Raw genomic sequence first — 16,753 nt, forward strand, 5'->3', positions numbered from 1 at the left:
CTGACTGTGACCCTGCAATGCAATATTAAACTCACCCCAGAGGGCAACAGAGATATAGCACCTCAAATATGGTTAAATATGCAATGTCTACTAACTGTATTGTAAAAAATGACACGTTTCTGGGACCATAACTGTTAAACGCTGCTGTAAATAAGTCTTATTTTTGGTATGGTGATAGAAAGGAGCACTGACTGTGACCCTGCAGTGCAATAATAAACGCACCCCAGAGGGCAAATGAGATATAGCAGGTTAAATATGCAATATCTGTAACTTTATTGTCAAAAATTCCAAGTTTATGGGACCACAACTTTAAAATGCTGCTGAATATAAGGCTGATTTTTTACATGGTGATAGACAAGGGGACTGACTGTGACCCTGCAGTGCAATATTAAACGCACCCCAGATGGCAACTGAGATATAGCACCTCAAACATGGTTAAATATGCAATGTCTATTATCTGTATTGTCAAAAATGGCATGTTTATGAGACCATAACTTTAAATTGCTGCTGTAAATAAGTCTTATTTTTGGTATGGTGATAGACAGGAGCACTGACTGTGACCCTGCAGTGCAATAATAAACGCACCCCAGAGGGCAAATGAGATATAGCAGGTTAAATATGCAATATCTGTAACTTTATTGTCAAAAATGCCAAGTTTATGGGACCACAACTTTAAAATGCTGCTGAATATAAGGCTGATTTTTTACATGGTGATAGACAAGGGGACTGAGTGTGACCCTGCATTGAAATATTAAACGCACCCCAGAGGGCAACAGAGATATAGCACCTCAAATATGGTTAAATATGCAATGTCTACTAACTGTATTGTAAAAAATGACACGTTTCTGGGACCATAACTGTTAAACGCTGCTGTAAATAAGTCTGGTTTTTGGTATGGTGATAGACAGGAGCACTGACTGTGACCCTGCAGTGCAATAATAAACGCACCCCAGAGGGCAACTGAGATATAGCAGGTTTAATATGCAATATCTGTAACTGTATTGTCAAAAATGCCAAGTTTATGGGACCACAACTTTAAAATGCTGCTGAATATAAGTCTGATTTTTTACATGGTGATAGACAAGGGCACTGAGTGTGACCCTGCATTGAATTTTTAAACGCACCCCAGAGGGCAACAGAGATATAGCACCTCAAATATTGTTAAATATGCAATGTCTACTAACTGTATTGTCAAAAATGGCAAGTTTCTGGGACCATACCTTTAAAATGCTGCTGTAAATAAGTCTGGTTTTTGGTATGGTGATAGACAGGGGAACTGACTGTTACCCTGCAGTGCAATATTAAACGCACCCCAGAGGGCAACTGAGATATAGCAGGTTAAATATACAATATCTGTAACTGTATTGTCAAAAATGCCATGTTTATGGGACCATAAGTTTAAAATGCTGCTGTAAATAAGTCTGGTTTTTGGTATGGTGATGGACAGGAGCACTGACTGTGACCCTGCAATGCAATATTAAACGCACCCCAGAGGGCAACTGAGATATAGCACCTCAAACATGGTTAAATATGCAATGTCTATTAACTGTACTGTCAAAAATTCCATGTTTATGGGACCATAACTATAAAATGCTGCTGTAAATAAGTCTGGTTTTTGGTATGGTGATAGACAGGAGCACTGACTGTGACTCTGCAGTGCACAATTAAACGCACCCCAGAGGGCAACTGAGATATAGCACCTCAAATCCGGTTAAAATGCAGTGTTTGTAACTGTATTATCAAAAATGCCAAGTTTATGGGACCATAACTTTAAAATTCTGCTGAAAATAAGTCTGGTTTTTGGTATGGTGATAGACAGGAGCACTGACTGTGACCCTGCAGTGCAAAATTAAACGCACCCCAGAGGGCAACTGAGATATAACAGGTAAACTATGCAATGTCTGTAACTTTACTGTCAAAAAGGCCAAGTTTATGGGACCATAACTTTAAAATGCTGCTGTGTAGTGAAATATTAAACGCACCCCAGAGGGTAATGAGATATATGGATGGTGATAGATAGGAGCACTTAATGTGACCCTGCAGTGAAAGTTTAAACGCACCCCAGAGGGCAACTGAGATATAGCACTTCAAATTTGGTTAGAAATGCAGTGTCTGTAACTGTATTGTCAAAAATGCCAAGTTTATGGGATCATAAGTTTAGAATGCTTCTGTAAGTAAGTCTGCTTTTTTCATGAGGATAGACAAGAGCAATGAGTGTGACCCTGCAGTGAAAGTTTAAACGCACCCCAAAAGCAGCTCAGATATAGTGCCTACAACTGAGCTGACAATGCAATTGGTCTTTAAAATGATTTGAGAGTGTTATGTTATAAGGAATAATTTGTATAATAAATGGACATTGAATTTGTTGTTTTGTCATTATATCTTGTAAAGTGTAAACAGCTACAATAAGAATCAGAACCAGAATCAAAATTAGCTTTATTTGCGAATTGTGCACACATGCACAAGAAATTAATTTTAGTTTGGTACTTACAGACATACAGTATACATAAACAGCAAAAAGCGACATTTAATGTAAAATTGAAAATTAAAACAAATAACATAGATAAGAAGCAAGTGAGAGAGTTATTTACAAATATCTACAAGTACTGTATATAAAAATGCATATAATGTACATTGCACAAATGTATTTACACAGTTAAGCCTGTTAAACCCTAGTGTGGGATATTGCAATATGCAATACTGCACTTTAAAACTGCAAGGTCGGAGCAAATATGCTACTGTGTAACTGCTTAAGGTGAAGATGTCTTGTGGGACGAATTTTCTGGCACAGTAAATTTGAGAATGGTGAGAGGGAGTGAAAGGGGCTCTTCAAGAAATCTTCTCTCATGTCCACAGTTTGAAGCAGCCAGCCTCTCTTCTGTATGTAGATTCATCATTTCTAGAGTCATCTGCAAACTTCAAACAAACACACACACTCGCGCGCACATAAACACACACACACACACACACACACACACACACACACTCGCAAGCACACACGCACCCGCGCGCGCGCGCGCGCACACACACACACACACACACTCGCGCTTGAGCGCGCACACACACGCAAGCACGCATCCGCACGCGCGCGCACACACACACACACACACACACACACACACACACACACACACACACACACACACACACGCAAGCAGGCACGCACCCACACAAACATCACAAAGACATATAAATCGGGATCATTCATAAATGCAATCTAAAGATGACACGTTTAACAATTTAATTTTACATTAACATATTTCGTGTATCTTTACATTCTGACACTCAGTTTACTTTCATAACTCTGTTATTCTGTTTATTTGCAAATGTATATTACTCTCACAGTAACAAAATAAACATAATCACTCAAAACAGCACGAATAAGAGATAATGCGCTACGGTCCCTAAGCTGTGCGTGAAAAAGAAACTGCTAACGCGGAAGTGTCGCGTCTTTTAAGGTGGAACGAAAAGCGTCAATAAGAAGCTGCGAATAAGAAGCTAGATTCAGCCTCGTAAAGATGTCGCCTGTCTTGCCATGTAATTAGTCTATAGTTTGCATTATAGTGGGCTCTAGCTTTATTGTGTTTGGTATGTCTACCATAATTTACCAGACTTTTACCAGATCATTTGTCTATGTTTATGACTCTGACAGTCATTGTTACTGTTTTTTTGCCATAAGTCTTCACTGTGCCTATTCAAAGCTCGAGGGCCAACACATAACTTCTAGATTTATAAGCATCAATAAACTGCATTTTAACCTTTTATAATGCCTAGTCATACTTCTGTTATTTTGATGAAAGTAACTCAAAAGTAACGCAAAAGTAGTGTAACTCATTACAGTTCAGAGTCAGTAATATTGTAATGTAACTAATTACTTTCAAATGACAGTAATTTGTAATATATAATGTATTACACTTTGGAAGTAACTTGCCCAACACTGATTAACAGTGATATTTCACAATACTTTTTTAAGATGTAAAATAAATCGTTGGTGTCCCCAGATTATGTATGTGAAGTTTTAGTTCAAAATACCGCACAGATAATTTATTATAACATGTTAAAATTGCCGTTATGTAAGTTTGGGCAAAAACCGTTTTTGGGTGTGTCCTTTATAATGCCGATGAATGTCCCCTTTAAGTGTGTTCGCAGTACTGTTGTTGTACTTCACACTGCTAAGCCGCAAATGCTTTTTTGCTTTTTATCATGCCACTCCAAATTTATCATGTGCGTGAGCGCGAGCACGAGAGAGAACTGCTGCTGTCAGCACGCGCACGCGCACGCGCTCGCTCTCATCCGGACACTTTTCAGGCAACGTGTTGTCACGTGACCCGATTTCCGCCATCTTGTGGATACGAATCGAGAGACGCCACTCGCACACAAACTCAGCGCTGTCAGTAAAAGTAGAGGTAAGACAGCGGCTCTGACATAAATGGTTTGGTACTAAAATAAATCGTAACTATTCCTACGACCATTCTCAGTGACACAGACTCACCCAAACGTAGCAGACCGACGCTGTTGTAGCCCGCATGGCTGTTAGGTTTCGAAGCACCGGGCTCGATTAGGCCGCCCCGCCGTTTAGTATGCAACGAAGAGCCCGATGACAGCTGTAGGAAAGCGCGGTGCGGTCGGAAAGGCCGCACGGATTAAAACTCGTGTGTCAACTCACTAACACCCTTTCCTTGGATCGGCCAAGCGCTGTGCTTATAAGCTTTTATTGACTTTTATTCATATATTTTGCAATTAGTTTAAGTCTTACCAGTGCATGTGATTTATTAAAACAAAGTTTTCAAATGTTAGAAGTCAGAAAGTGAAATATCCAGCGTTAGCCACAGCTTGCATTAACTTACGTTTATTATGCTTCAACTGTCTATAATACACCTTTATAGGATATCTAAAAACGTTTGATTCACGGAAGTATAAATTGACAACAAAAGATTTAAGTGTGGTAAAGTATTTAGTGATTGTGATCTGGTTTATGTACTGTATCGATTACAATCGTTTATGAGGAGACCATTCGACATATGGTTCATTTATGGGTGTTTTTCCAAGTATCCTCTCAAATGTTGTCGATGAGATGTTGGTCAGTCACTTATAACTTATATACTTTTAACATCTTTACAACAGACTTGTATGTCCACGTCTGATTTATTATAATGTTCCTACAGTATCGTTTATAATCTTTCTGCCTTTAATACGTTATATATTGCTTATACGTTGCAGTGGTTGTCTTTTAATTTTGTGCGATCTTTGAATTTGAAATCTAAAGCTTTCCTGTATTTCATTCACGTGTCCCACAGCTAAACGCGTTTTCTGAATCGGAATGAGACATTACTGTCTGTTTGCAACCCAAACTAGGCGTAGTGACTTGTGTTTTGTGTTTGGCTGTTTGTCTTTTCGGGACTGGTATTAAACAAATACTCATGCGTGTCTGTTTGGGCACCTCATGTAAATTACGGTAACAGCGACTCGTGCAATCGAGCAATTGCAAAATTTGGTGGGTAACTACCACGTAAACGGATCAAAATGCAATTTTAGGCGTTTTTTTCTTGTAGTCAAGTTTGTTTAACATTTTAAAAGCGTTTTGTTGCTAAAAGCGCGTGTAATCCAGATCAACTTGAGTCATTACGCGAACACGTGGTTTAAATCCCAGTTGCGGTAAGTCACTCCTGATTATTTGCATAGACATTTTCTATAGCTGCTGTATATGAGGTCCATATAATGGAATGAATGACACCTTTACTTACAGATAAAATCAAAGCAACAACATATTTTCTTGGAAAACTTCAAGGTTGTGGTGATACTGTAATATGACACTTCCATTTCATTTGGCACTTTTATGCAAGTTTGATCTGTTTAGAGACAGAGACGCCGATGGATTAAAAAGTTAGTTGGACTATATTTAATAAGGGAAGCCCTAGGTTGTACAGATATCTGAGAATGCCCTTCCTATTTTGGAGAGTTCCTAAAATAGCTCTTGTCACAGTTAGGGGGTATATACACACACACATAAGGTGCAGCATGGTAGGTGTTACTTCTAGAATAAGCTGAAAACGTAGTATGTAAATTGCTATAAGTTTGTGAAAATCATTTACTGCATGTTAGGGCTGGGCGGTATGATGGTATGTTCAGTTATGTTGAAAATAAATGTCAGACCTAACAGATTGGTCTATTCTGTGGAATGTAAAAATAAGTGGGTGTGGTTAACCCTGAACTCCCGCATGTTAGAGTGTGATGGAGAAACATGTTAAATTATCCACTCATAATAAATTAAATGTAATTTCTGTAATTTCATAAGCACCAGTGAATCCACCGTGGGTCACCCACTTTCTCTCTAAAACCCGATTTATAGTCATGCATAAGCTCTACGCCGTAGCCTATCCGTAGCCTGACGTGCACCTTGCAAAAATTTTAACAGCGTGTCAGATCTACACGGACCACAAGCGCTGTGATTGGTCCACCAGAACCCCTCCCGTCAGGTAAAAAAACTGCGTCATAGGTTTTCCGTTTGCGACAGTGAAAACAAAGTTGAGCCAAGTTGAGGAGTGCAACATAAGTCGCTGTTTATGTCTGGTCTTCTCAAATCATACACAACAAGTTGCTGTTTCTTCTTCGTTTGTGGGTTAACTCGCGCTGCTACTGTGGTTACATGCGTGGTTACTGCCTACCAGCGGTGTGTGTTTGTGTTTGCACATCAAAGCGGACGACTAAGCAAAAGTATAAATGAAAACCTATGCGGAACCTACTTCCTCGCGGCTACGCCATAGGACCTACGCACAACTATAACGAGCCCTTAAGTGTCCTCACGCTATCCAAACCAAACCGCGCTCGGGCGCATTTGAACCCCAAAGCCTGGTTTCATTTGACTAGTGGGATCGCTCTGTACCATGCCCGGGTGCGGAATGCTTAATCGCACCCCGGCCGGGTTGCAGAGGTGGGCTGGACTGTGGTTCACTTGGGTCAGACGCGGAAGTCTATGGTGTGAACGCAATTCAAAAGACATCAATTGCGCAACCACTAACCTTCATCTGTCTCCGTAAAAAACTTTTGATGACAGATCAACTAAGCAATATGATGACGTGTGAGAGGGCAGTCTGTAATCGCACATCAAACGACTCCGAATAAAAAAGAAAGACATAACTTTAAGATGGGTTCCAGTGTTAAGAGAGCGCTTTACTTCCTGCTTTTTTAAAAACAATCGCATCTTAATAACGAGAGCGTGCTCGGATCGATAAAAGTACAGTGTGACTGTGAGCATCTGGGGAGTAGGGAGGGGGACAATCGTGTTGGGGCATGGTTTGGAAGGTTTGGATAATGTGAGTGCGCCCTTAGTTTTGTTTCTGTATTGTTGAATATTTTTGGGTGTGTCCCATCCTCTACAACATTAGAAAAATTAGACCTTTCCTATCTGAGCATGCTCCTAGTCCAAGCACTTATTGCAATTCGTTATGGCTTGACTCTCAGCCTCCACAACCAAACTCCTACAGATCATCCAGAATGCAGCAGCAAGAGTGGTCTTCATTGTGCCAAAGATGGCGCACGTCACTCTTCTTATTGTCAAGTTACACTGGCTTCCTATAGCAGCTCGCATCAAATCTGCTCTTGGCCTTTAAAACCTGGGTCAGCACCCCCTTACCTTTACTCACTTATTCACTTATGTACCCTTTAGATCCCTGCGCTCTGCTACCAAGCGACAGGCACTAGCAGCAAGGGCATCGAGCCCCATACATGGTAAAGACAACGACAGCTTAGCCGATCAGTCACATGGGTTTAATGTTTGTTACGTAAGAATTTATTCAGCAAATGCGTTTCCATCTCCCATCTACTCTTTTTCGCGTAAGTCAAAAATCACCTCAAGCGAGCGTAAAAACTTTTTGCCAATTAAGGGATTTTTATTAGAAACTTGCTGTTTCCATCACTTCTTTGTTATGTGATTTGCATAAAATTATGGTGATGGAAACCCAGCTAATGAAATGTCAGAAGAGCTGTCTGTGTGTGTTTATCCCCTTGGCCTTTGAGTTTGTTATGATTGTCTGTATTTGCAATTCCAACAAAGGGGTTGTGCCTTTAGTTTCTCAATGGTGTTCATAGACAGTGAAAGTGCACGAATGCATGGCAGTTTGGTGTGCATTTACACATAATTCAATCATGTGACTTATATTTTTGCTGTTTGGCTTATTTATGGAGTTTTGAGAGCAGTTTTATTGTGCTGCATTTAATTAAATGTTTATGACATTTTTATTTTCTTCAGACTTTTAAGGAAAATGGCAGAAACCCAGACACTCAACTTTGGACCAGAATGGTGAGTTTTATTTTTGTCTGCTACATGATTTTTCTAATTTTATGTAGGGCTGTGACGGTGGCAAATTTTTACCACCGCGGTGGAACCATCAACAACAACCGCCGGTGTTGCGTTGGTGGGGTCCATGGGGGGGGGGGGGGGGTTAGGGTGGATTAAATGGTGTAAAAGAAAATAACGTTTCACTAAATGCGCTTCCTGATGCACGCGACTTTAACCTGGTAAAAATTTAATTTCACAACAAAAGACAAACGTACGTGTATGTATTGTCACTGGAGACCAAAAGAAACGAACGCAGACGCACAACACAGTGACATGCTAAACTCCAACGTGCTGAGTTATGCTAAAATCCACCAGTTTAGTGGAAACACCATACATGGTAATGTAGTGGAGATTTGTGTATTAACATAAAACAATGTTATAAATTTGTATCTTAGGCTATAAATTACTGTACAACTTTTGTTATTATTAATTCACGTGTACAAAAAACTGCAATTTTTACTTATTATTTTGTTTAATCATTCACCTGATATGTGACGTCACACAACCGCCGGTGGCACTTCACCACTGCGGTGGCAATGCACCACCGCGGTGGTCATGACCCACCCCTAATTTTATGCTTTTGGCTAATGGTGTGTACACGGCCTTATTCAACATTGCTAGCCCAACTGGTGGAGAGTGGCGATAGCAGTGAGTTTCAATTCTCAGGGAACTCACAAGCTGATTAATTATATTTTCAATGCACTTTTCCATTCCATTTTCTGTTCGCTTTTTTACTGCAGTTTAGTACTGATTCACTGTGGGTGGGATTTTTGACCTATAGTTGTGCCACCTCTACGGCCATGACATTATCGTAAATGCGCCACAAACAAACGTAAAACACATGAGCAGTGGAGCATACCAATGGCAATAACGTTGGTAGTGGCAATTCTCTCTGACCAATCAGTGATCTGCAGGGTTACACATCACGTTTTAGTATCGATATGGCTCGCTTGGAACCTCAACCAAGGTGGTACTAAAAAAAAAGTACTAGGTATTGTAAACAGTGGAAAACCCCATTACAGAGAGATGTGCTCTGCTGTGGAAAAACACCATAAGTTGCTTTGAATAAAAGCAACTGCCATATGCATAAATGTAAATGTAAGGTTTGCTTTCTGTAACTTTAGGAGTGTTCCAGGTTTAATTACTAGCTCTCATGACTGTATTACAAAAATCACTGTAAACATTTGTGTTTTTTATAATTGTCTACACTTACATTCCTTTGCATATGGTTTTAATAAAGGCCTTTATCTATAGAAACATACAGTGCATTCAAACTTTACACATTTTATGGGTATTTCGTGTGCCATCAGACAAGCACCTATAACAAGTTCTCGGATAACAAAGTTAGTTATTGTACAAAGGTAAAGTCCTTTAACAAATACAAGTTTCAGTTGTGCTTGTCTGTCCACTACTCAAAGTAAAAACTGCTGTTATATATGGACATTTATATGGCATAGGCACCGCTATGCTAGTATTTCCTGTCACTGTTTAAGTTTAGAGATACAAAGATATTGCCCTTTTTTTGGAGAATCGATGCAGTATTGCTAGGGTTGCAAAGGAGCGTAAAGTTTTTGGTAAAATTTCTAGAAATTTTTCATGGGAACTTAATCTGGGGAATTTTGGAAAATTCCCAATTGGAAACTTAATTGGAATTTATGGGAATTATTTGGAAATTTGGGGTAATTTATATGTAAGGAATAATTGACGATGAGCCATTGAATTATAAGAAAATAATGCACACCCAAGGTGCAATGCATTACACCGTGGGTGTGCATTATTTTCAACTAATTCAAAGGACCGGAGTCAATTATTCCCCTTATACCACGGTTACCACAAACATTGCTCTGGTGCCTATTTTTAAGACATTTGACAAGTTAGTTGTGCAGTTATCAGAAATTAATGCATACCCACGGAACATTTCTCAGCCAATCAGAATACAGCATTCAACAGACCTGTGGTATAAATACTATATAATTTACAAACATAAATAAACATTTTGTTTTGGTCGTAAGCAGATATGCACGCAAGGTAATATAATATTTGAAGAATCCTGATACTTCTCATCAAGCCATGGATTTATGTAGGGATGCACTGATACCACTTTTTTGGAGTACGAGTACGAGTACTTGCATTTCAGTACATACCGATACCGAGTACTTAATAAAAAAACATGATTTAAATTTACAGGTAACAGCTTTAATCATATAATTTAACAAAAAACAAACAAAGGCCTAGTTTTTCAGTTTGTTGTAAACTCTGCCTCTTTGGACAACACAAGGCATTAACCCCTTACACGCCGCTCAAACATAGACATTTCTCAGACCGTGGTATCGGGGGACTTTTAACGAGTACGAGTACTTTAGAAAATGTGGTATCGAGGCCGATATCGGTATCGGTGCATCCCTAGATTTATTTGCTCAAAAATCCAGTATATCAAAATAAAATGCAGATAAATGCAGGCTTGATGAGCATAAGAGACTTAATGTGTCCAAACTTTTTGGTGGTACAGTAATGTACAATAACAGAAAACTAGCTAGCAAAATGTATGCTGACATGTACATGATAGCTAGCCTTATAAATTTGTAATGAAATATTGCTATCTTACATTTAGGTATCTGATTTACTGGCTTTAAGAAATTATCTGTGCATGTTATGTAAGAATGCAAGTACATGCATGGGTTGTGGCCTTAATGGCTCTTCAGTAAGCAGTTTGCTGTGTGCATGTGACTGAGGAATCTGCAGGGTAGAAATTCTACTGAAATTGCATTAAATCTTGTTGTTTTAAAGTTTTTTTTTTAAACTTTATTTAAGTTCCCTTTTATAGGCACTTTTTTCCTAAAATTCCCATATATTCTCGTTAATTCCCAACGAAAGTTTCCAGCCTTAAAAATTCCTGGAATTGTGCAACCTGAAGTATTGCCAACTAAATATCTCAATACATGCACCACTTAATGCTGTATTGTTACTATATTGTCATTAGTCCCTTTCACACATACAGTCTTTACTGGTAATTTACTGGTAAATTGCAGTTAACATGTCATGTGTGAACAGAACCTTTCCGGTAAATCAGTGCTCCCAATTTACCAGTAAGACAGGTTGTAAGATTACCAGTAATTTACCGGTAAGCGCTATGTGTGAACGAAAAATATAGGATTACCGGCATTTTGAACGGACGACGTCAGACCGCGCCGACAGATCGGGCCAATCAGAACGTTTTTAAACAGATGTCGCGTTTACCACCGCACTGTTTACGTTCGTTTCCACACCCATGCTGCTTAAAAGTCGAGCACAACTGAAGTTAACATCCACGTTTCTTCTAAGTTGTTTAAAACAGCTTACCATATATTTGCCAAATTGTCGACGTCCTTAGCACACCCTCGGTGAAGCCTAATGTGCAAACACAGGTTCCGTTTGACGCCGCCTAACGCAATGTTGTTTGGTCACGAGCAACTTTGCGACTGTTTGCCACAGATGTGAAAACAACAAAATACGGACCAACGATATAAGGTCATAACCCGCCATTGTGTACAAATATGACACGGAGCTCCCGGCCGCGTGCTACAGGTAACTTCCGCTTTCTCTCCAAGTTTACCGGTATTTTGATACTAATGTGTGAATGATGTCTTACTGGTAAAAAGACGAAACGTCACTGCATGTGTGAACAGCACATTTTTGTATTTACTGGTAAATTCATTCTGGTAAATTCATGGTAATTTACTAGAATTACTGTGTGAAAGAGGCTATTGTGACACCTTGAATATGTTTCAAGGTTGCTGTGTGAGTTGAACATGGCTGTCAGGTAGGGGTGTCACAATGATTAAATAATCGTCTAATCGTGATTGTTTGACCTCATCGTGATGATTTCAGATCACCACAATGATTGCATTTCTCTCTAAAAACCACAAGGGGGAGCTGCAGCGCCTGCATAAACGAGACCATATTTAATGGCGCTCCTTGACTGACAGTGTAACGCGATACATTGCAAAGCCATTTTATTACAACAGAAAAACCACATTTAAAGAAATGCTGCAAAACTTTGATAAGCAGTATGAATTGCCAAGTAAAAAATACAATTTCAAAACGGCAGTTTCAAATTTAGGTATTTGTTTTTCACTTTTTGATATATTCATTAAATAATTACTTTTAAATATGTGTTGTGTATTCATATTTACTGCCAGGTAAACCTTGCAAAATAATTAAATAATCACAACAATGTGTGAAAATGATTTCATGAACAAACAAAAAATCTCTGAGAATCAAACATCAAAGCCATAAAACAGGCAATTAATCGTCACAATTTATTAGGCAGTAAAAAGAATTTCATAATCGTGACTGCCCTACTTCAGGCATTATTTTGACTTGTATTTAATTATAATTTATTAAAAAATTACAGAATCACAGACTCTGTTAATAATTTACCAATGTTGTCATAGTTATTTCTGTAAGCCAAGGAACTTTGTAAAATGCTTCTTTTGTTGCATGTTACATTTATGTCAAATTCTCTCCTCTGTGTCCCAGGCTTCGCGCCCTGTCTGGAGGCGTGGGTAGCAGTAGCGTGGCCTCCCCTCCGCTCTCTCCCGCAATGCCAAAGTATAAACTCGCAGACTATCGTTATGGAAGAGAAGAGATGCTAGCACTTTATGTAAAGGATAACCTGGTGAGGACACTGATTGCCTCTGCTTCCTTTCTGTTTAGTTTGGATCAGGAGTACGTTTAGTTTGTGAATGCAAATGGTATTGCCATTTGATGTTTCATATTTACTTCTTGTTGTAGGTTCCTGTAGATCTTCATGATAAGGAATTTCTACCTATTTTACAAGAGGAACCCCTGCCGCCGTTGGCGTTAGTTCCATTTACAGAGGAGGAACAGGTTAGTGTTCAACCAGATCATACGTAGAAGTCGAATGTCTTATTTCTTAAGAGGTTTATACGACATAAATATTTGAATGCTGCTTAAAGGTGGTTTATATATTCACACAGCAATTACAGTTGTATAAATAAATGAGTAGTCGGAAATGTGGTTTCTCAAATCTTTTCCCTCTTCAGTACAAAATTTGTTTGTGTGACACTTGGACTACAAAGCTGTGCCTGCATATTCAAATAGTGCCCTTTGATTTTTGCAGATTATTTGATGTTCTTGTTTTGGCGCATGCTGTGGTCGAAAGTTAAGGAAAGCACTCCCACACTCGGCCTCGCTGTCACGCAAGCCAGTCTGATGCCGTGTCTGTCTCTCTGTTTCTCTCCACAGAGAAATTTCTCCATGTCTGTAAACAGTGCGGCAGTTCTCCGTCTGATGGGAAGGGGAGGGGGTACAGTGGCGGGGGCACCCAGAGGACGGAGTACCTCGCGGGGGCGAGGTGAGCTGCAGTTCAACCACAGGATTTTCTTTTTTTTTTTTCTGTTCAAAGGAAGCACAGCATGCTAAATAAATTTATTACAGCGGAAATGCTGCGCTTTTGGTTAATCCGGAGCATAGTGCAGAGTTGTGTCCCAGCTGACTTTTCTGAGTACATGATCCTTCCTGCCTGGTTATTCAGATGTGTGCATTGAATTTCTCATTTGCATTAAGTCGATGTACTCTGTAAGCCTTGCATGTTCTTGATTTAATCTTGAGTTTGATCGACAGGAAGGGGTAGAGGTGATGGAGGATTTTACCAAAGAAGCTTCGATGATGTGGAGGGAGGTTTTGGTCGTGGAGGGCGAGAGATGCATCGTTCTCAGAGTTGGGAGGAGAGGTTTGTAAAGCCTTCACATGCTTTATGTAAAAAAACTGACTCCCCACAGCATATAACCCAAACAATTTGCACCCCTACTAAACGTCAGTAAAACGTAATAGATTAAGTATATTGTTGGTCTAGGTTACCCTCATAACACACATTTTTCTCCTTTTGGTTTGTCCAGGGGAGACAGAAGGTTTGAAAAGCCAGGTCGAAAAGATCCAGGTTAGTATGCTTGTGTTTGGGTAGTTAGTCGACTTGCTTGCATCTCAGCTTAGCTGACTGAATCTCTTTCTCTGTTTTCAGATGGTGCACCTGCCCATTTTCCAGTCAATAACGGTAAGTCATTTTCACTAACAGACCTAGAAAATAGATGTCACGTTATTTCTGAGCTGTGGGACAATTTCAAAGCCTTCACAATGTACATTGCTTCTTCCTCTCAAGTACGGGCCAACTATGAGGATAGTGCTGGGAACACTCGAAAGGTTGAGTTTATACGCGACAACTGGCGTACGTCTCGAGACGAGCAGAATGGAGAGGATGATGACGGGGGCTGGAGGCTTGCGGGATCTCGCAGAGAACCCGAGCGATGGTGTCCCCCGAGTCCAGGTGCGCTGCATGCCTTTTATGCAAAATATAATACATTACAAGTGCGATATACTGGATCTGAAGTACCAGGGAACCAAAACTTAATCCAACCCGGGTTAATCTGTCTCATCATGCTGGTTTTCAAATTTTTCTCTTAACACTGGTTTAAACACGTAGTTGATGATTATTCATCTTGGCGTGCACGTGAAAGGCTGATGTTTCACAATTGCATCATGTCATATGGTATTACAGGAATCAACTTGTGTTTCCCACAGATCTGAAATATACTTGTGGTGGCATCATTACCCACCAACAAAAAATGGTCTACTATACGTGTGACAAACAACTAGTAATGTGTGACCATAACCCAATTTTTTAATTTATTGAACATTTATATTAATTCATGAATCCATCAATCCCAAACTTTCTTTGCTTTCTTTTTGGCAGGAAGAAAGCTGACTGCACTTTACTGTTTTTGAACTGATATTTGAAGCAGTACTTGTGAAGATGACCCCTTTTTAAGGGATTTATTAACATTGTGAGAGGTGTAGGGAGACTATTAAACTCTACTTTAATATTTATAGTTTATTAATGATAGGCAATGGATGTCCCCAAATACCCACACTTGTGGTCTTTGCACTTTCCTGTATTTGGCCCAAGTGTTCTAGTAGGTGTGAAGATCCCAAGCGTGCATGTAGAAAAATGTAAAAATGTCAATCCAGGTGGTGGCTATTTGCACCCAAAAAAAAATTTTCTTGAGTTTTTCACAAAATAAAATGAACACACAAACATTTGCTGAACTTAAAGATTATTATCTACACTTGTGAAACTTGTATACACTTGTGAAACTTTCAGAAGCAGAATTATTTGCACCTGTTAAAAACTCTTCCTTTTGCCCTGCACTAAATGAGTCCTCATCTATCATAATAATCTTCAGAGAAACGGATACATCTATAAATCTAAATCTTATGCTTAAACTGTTGAAGCGGAAACACGATCGACTGCTTCATGCTGTCAATCACTGAGTGAATTTTTTTATTGTAAACTTTTATAGAAACAGATTTAAGATGTGCTTTTTATGTCTATAATTGTGTCTATATCTTTTGCGCATAGATGCATGTAAAATAAAGTAATGCGAACTAGAGATTTTTATACTGATATTAAACTGCACAGTATGCATTGCAAACGCAGGCGGTGTGAAAGCACAATGGCCGCGTGCAGCAAACACTTTCCTCATGCGCTGCTCACGCTACGCATACACACTGCTCACTCTTGCGGTGTGAAACCGGCGTTAACCTTCAATACTACAGGTATAATGGTTTTCGGTAAAAAATCTTAACAGCCCAGTTATCCTCCCACGGTTTGGCATGCATGTGCACCGCGGTCTACTGCAGCAATGCTCAAGAAAATGCGCTTGCCGCGGGTGTCGTATGGTCAAAGCAATACATGTAATATGACAAGTCGCTTATTGTGCCGTCATCACCAGCACACAATCTCTGGTGAGCCTGAAACAGCACATTGCCTTCTGTGATTAAATGTTAACAAACTGATCTTCTTGTGAAAAAACTTGAAGATAGTGGCATATAATATAAAAATAACCCAATGTTCTAAGCTAGTGCACAGTGATGTTGGTACATGTAGTATAATAATGTACTCTTAAGTGAACATATTGATTTTGGCAGAGGTTAAAAACTTTTTAGGTTTTATTTTAGAAAAGAAGCGAAAGTGTTAGGTGTTTGTAACCCAATAATTTTATTTTCTTTGAATTTGACAGTAGCTTTTTTTGTCCCCATAAACACACACACACACACAATGAAACGTACCGAAACCGTGGCACACACCGAACCGTGAGTAAATTGAACCGTTGCACCCCCCTATACTCCGAAGCAGTGTTCAAGTTTATGTGGGTTTAGTGGGTGTTAAAGGTTTTGCCAGTTTAAGACATGCAACAGTCTTGCTCACTTAACTTCCTGTAGCATGTACGAGCTCTTAGGTGGCAAAGACCACAAGTGTTGTGGGTATTTGGACGCAGCCAATGTAGGTCTATATATTATAAATGTGATGGGTTATGTAGCTTTCTATTAGATGGAGAAGAAGCAGTAAAAGGGCCT

At 39.4% G+C, this 16,753-nt stretch overlaps 1 protein-coding gene across 5 annotated transcripts in view; it reads left to right on the plus strand.

The window, feature by feature from the left end:
- Positions 1-4,298: 4,298 nt before the first annotated feature.
- The window catches only part of gigyf2 (GRB10 interacting GYF protein 2), a 42,827-nt gene continuing 30,372 nt past the window's right edge, over positions 4,299-16,753 (plus strand). For 4 of the 5 annotated variants that reach the window (XM_065262342.2, XM_065262343.2, XM_065262345.2 and 1 more), the window contains exons 1-9: positions 4,299-4,406; positions 8,249-8,299; positions 12,857-12,995; positions 13,112-13,207; positions 13,586-13,694; positions 13,964-14,072; positions 14,239-14,279; positions 14,361-14,393; positions 14,499-14,663. In XM_065262342.2, the coding sequence (XP_065118414.1) occupies positions 8,262-8,299; positions 12,857-12,995; positions 13,112-13,207; positions 13,586-13,694; positions 13,964-14,072; positions 14,239-14,279; positions 14,361-14,393; positions 14,499-14,663 (730 nt within the window). In that variant the 5' untranslated portion in view covers positions 4,299-4,406; positions 8,249-8,261. Of the gene's footprint in view, positions 4,407-8,248; positions 8,300-12,856; positions 12,996-13,111; positions 13,208-13,585; positions 13,695-13,963; positions 14,073-14,238; positions 14,280-14,360; positions 14,394-14,498; positions 14,664-16,753 lie in introns of those variants that run through there. The other variant, XM_065262346.2, reaches the window with a different exon arrangement.

The sequence above is a fragment of the Paramisgurnus dabryanus genome, chromosome 6 (assembly GCF_030506205.2).
Source record: "Paramisgurnus dabryanus chromosome 6, PD_genome_1.1, whole genome shotgun sequence".
In the NCBI taxonomy this organism is placed as follows: domain Eukaryota; kingdom Metazoa; phylum Chordata; class Actinopteri; order Cypriniformes; family Cobitidae; genus Paramisgurnus; species Paramisgurnus dabryanus.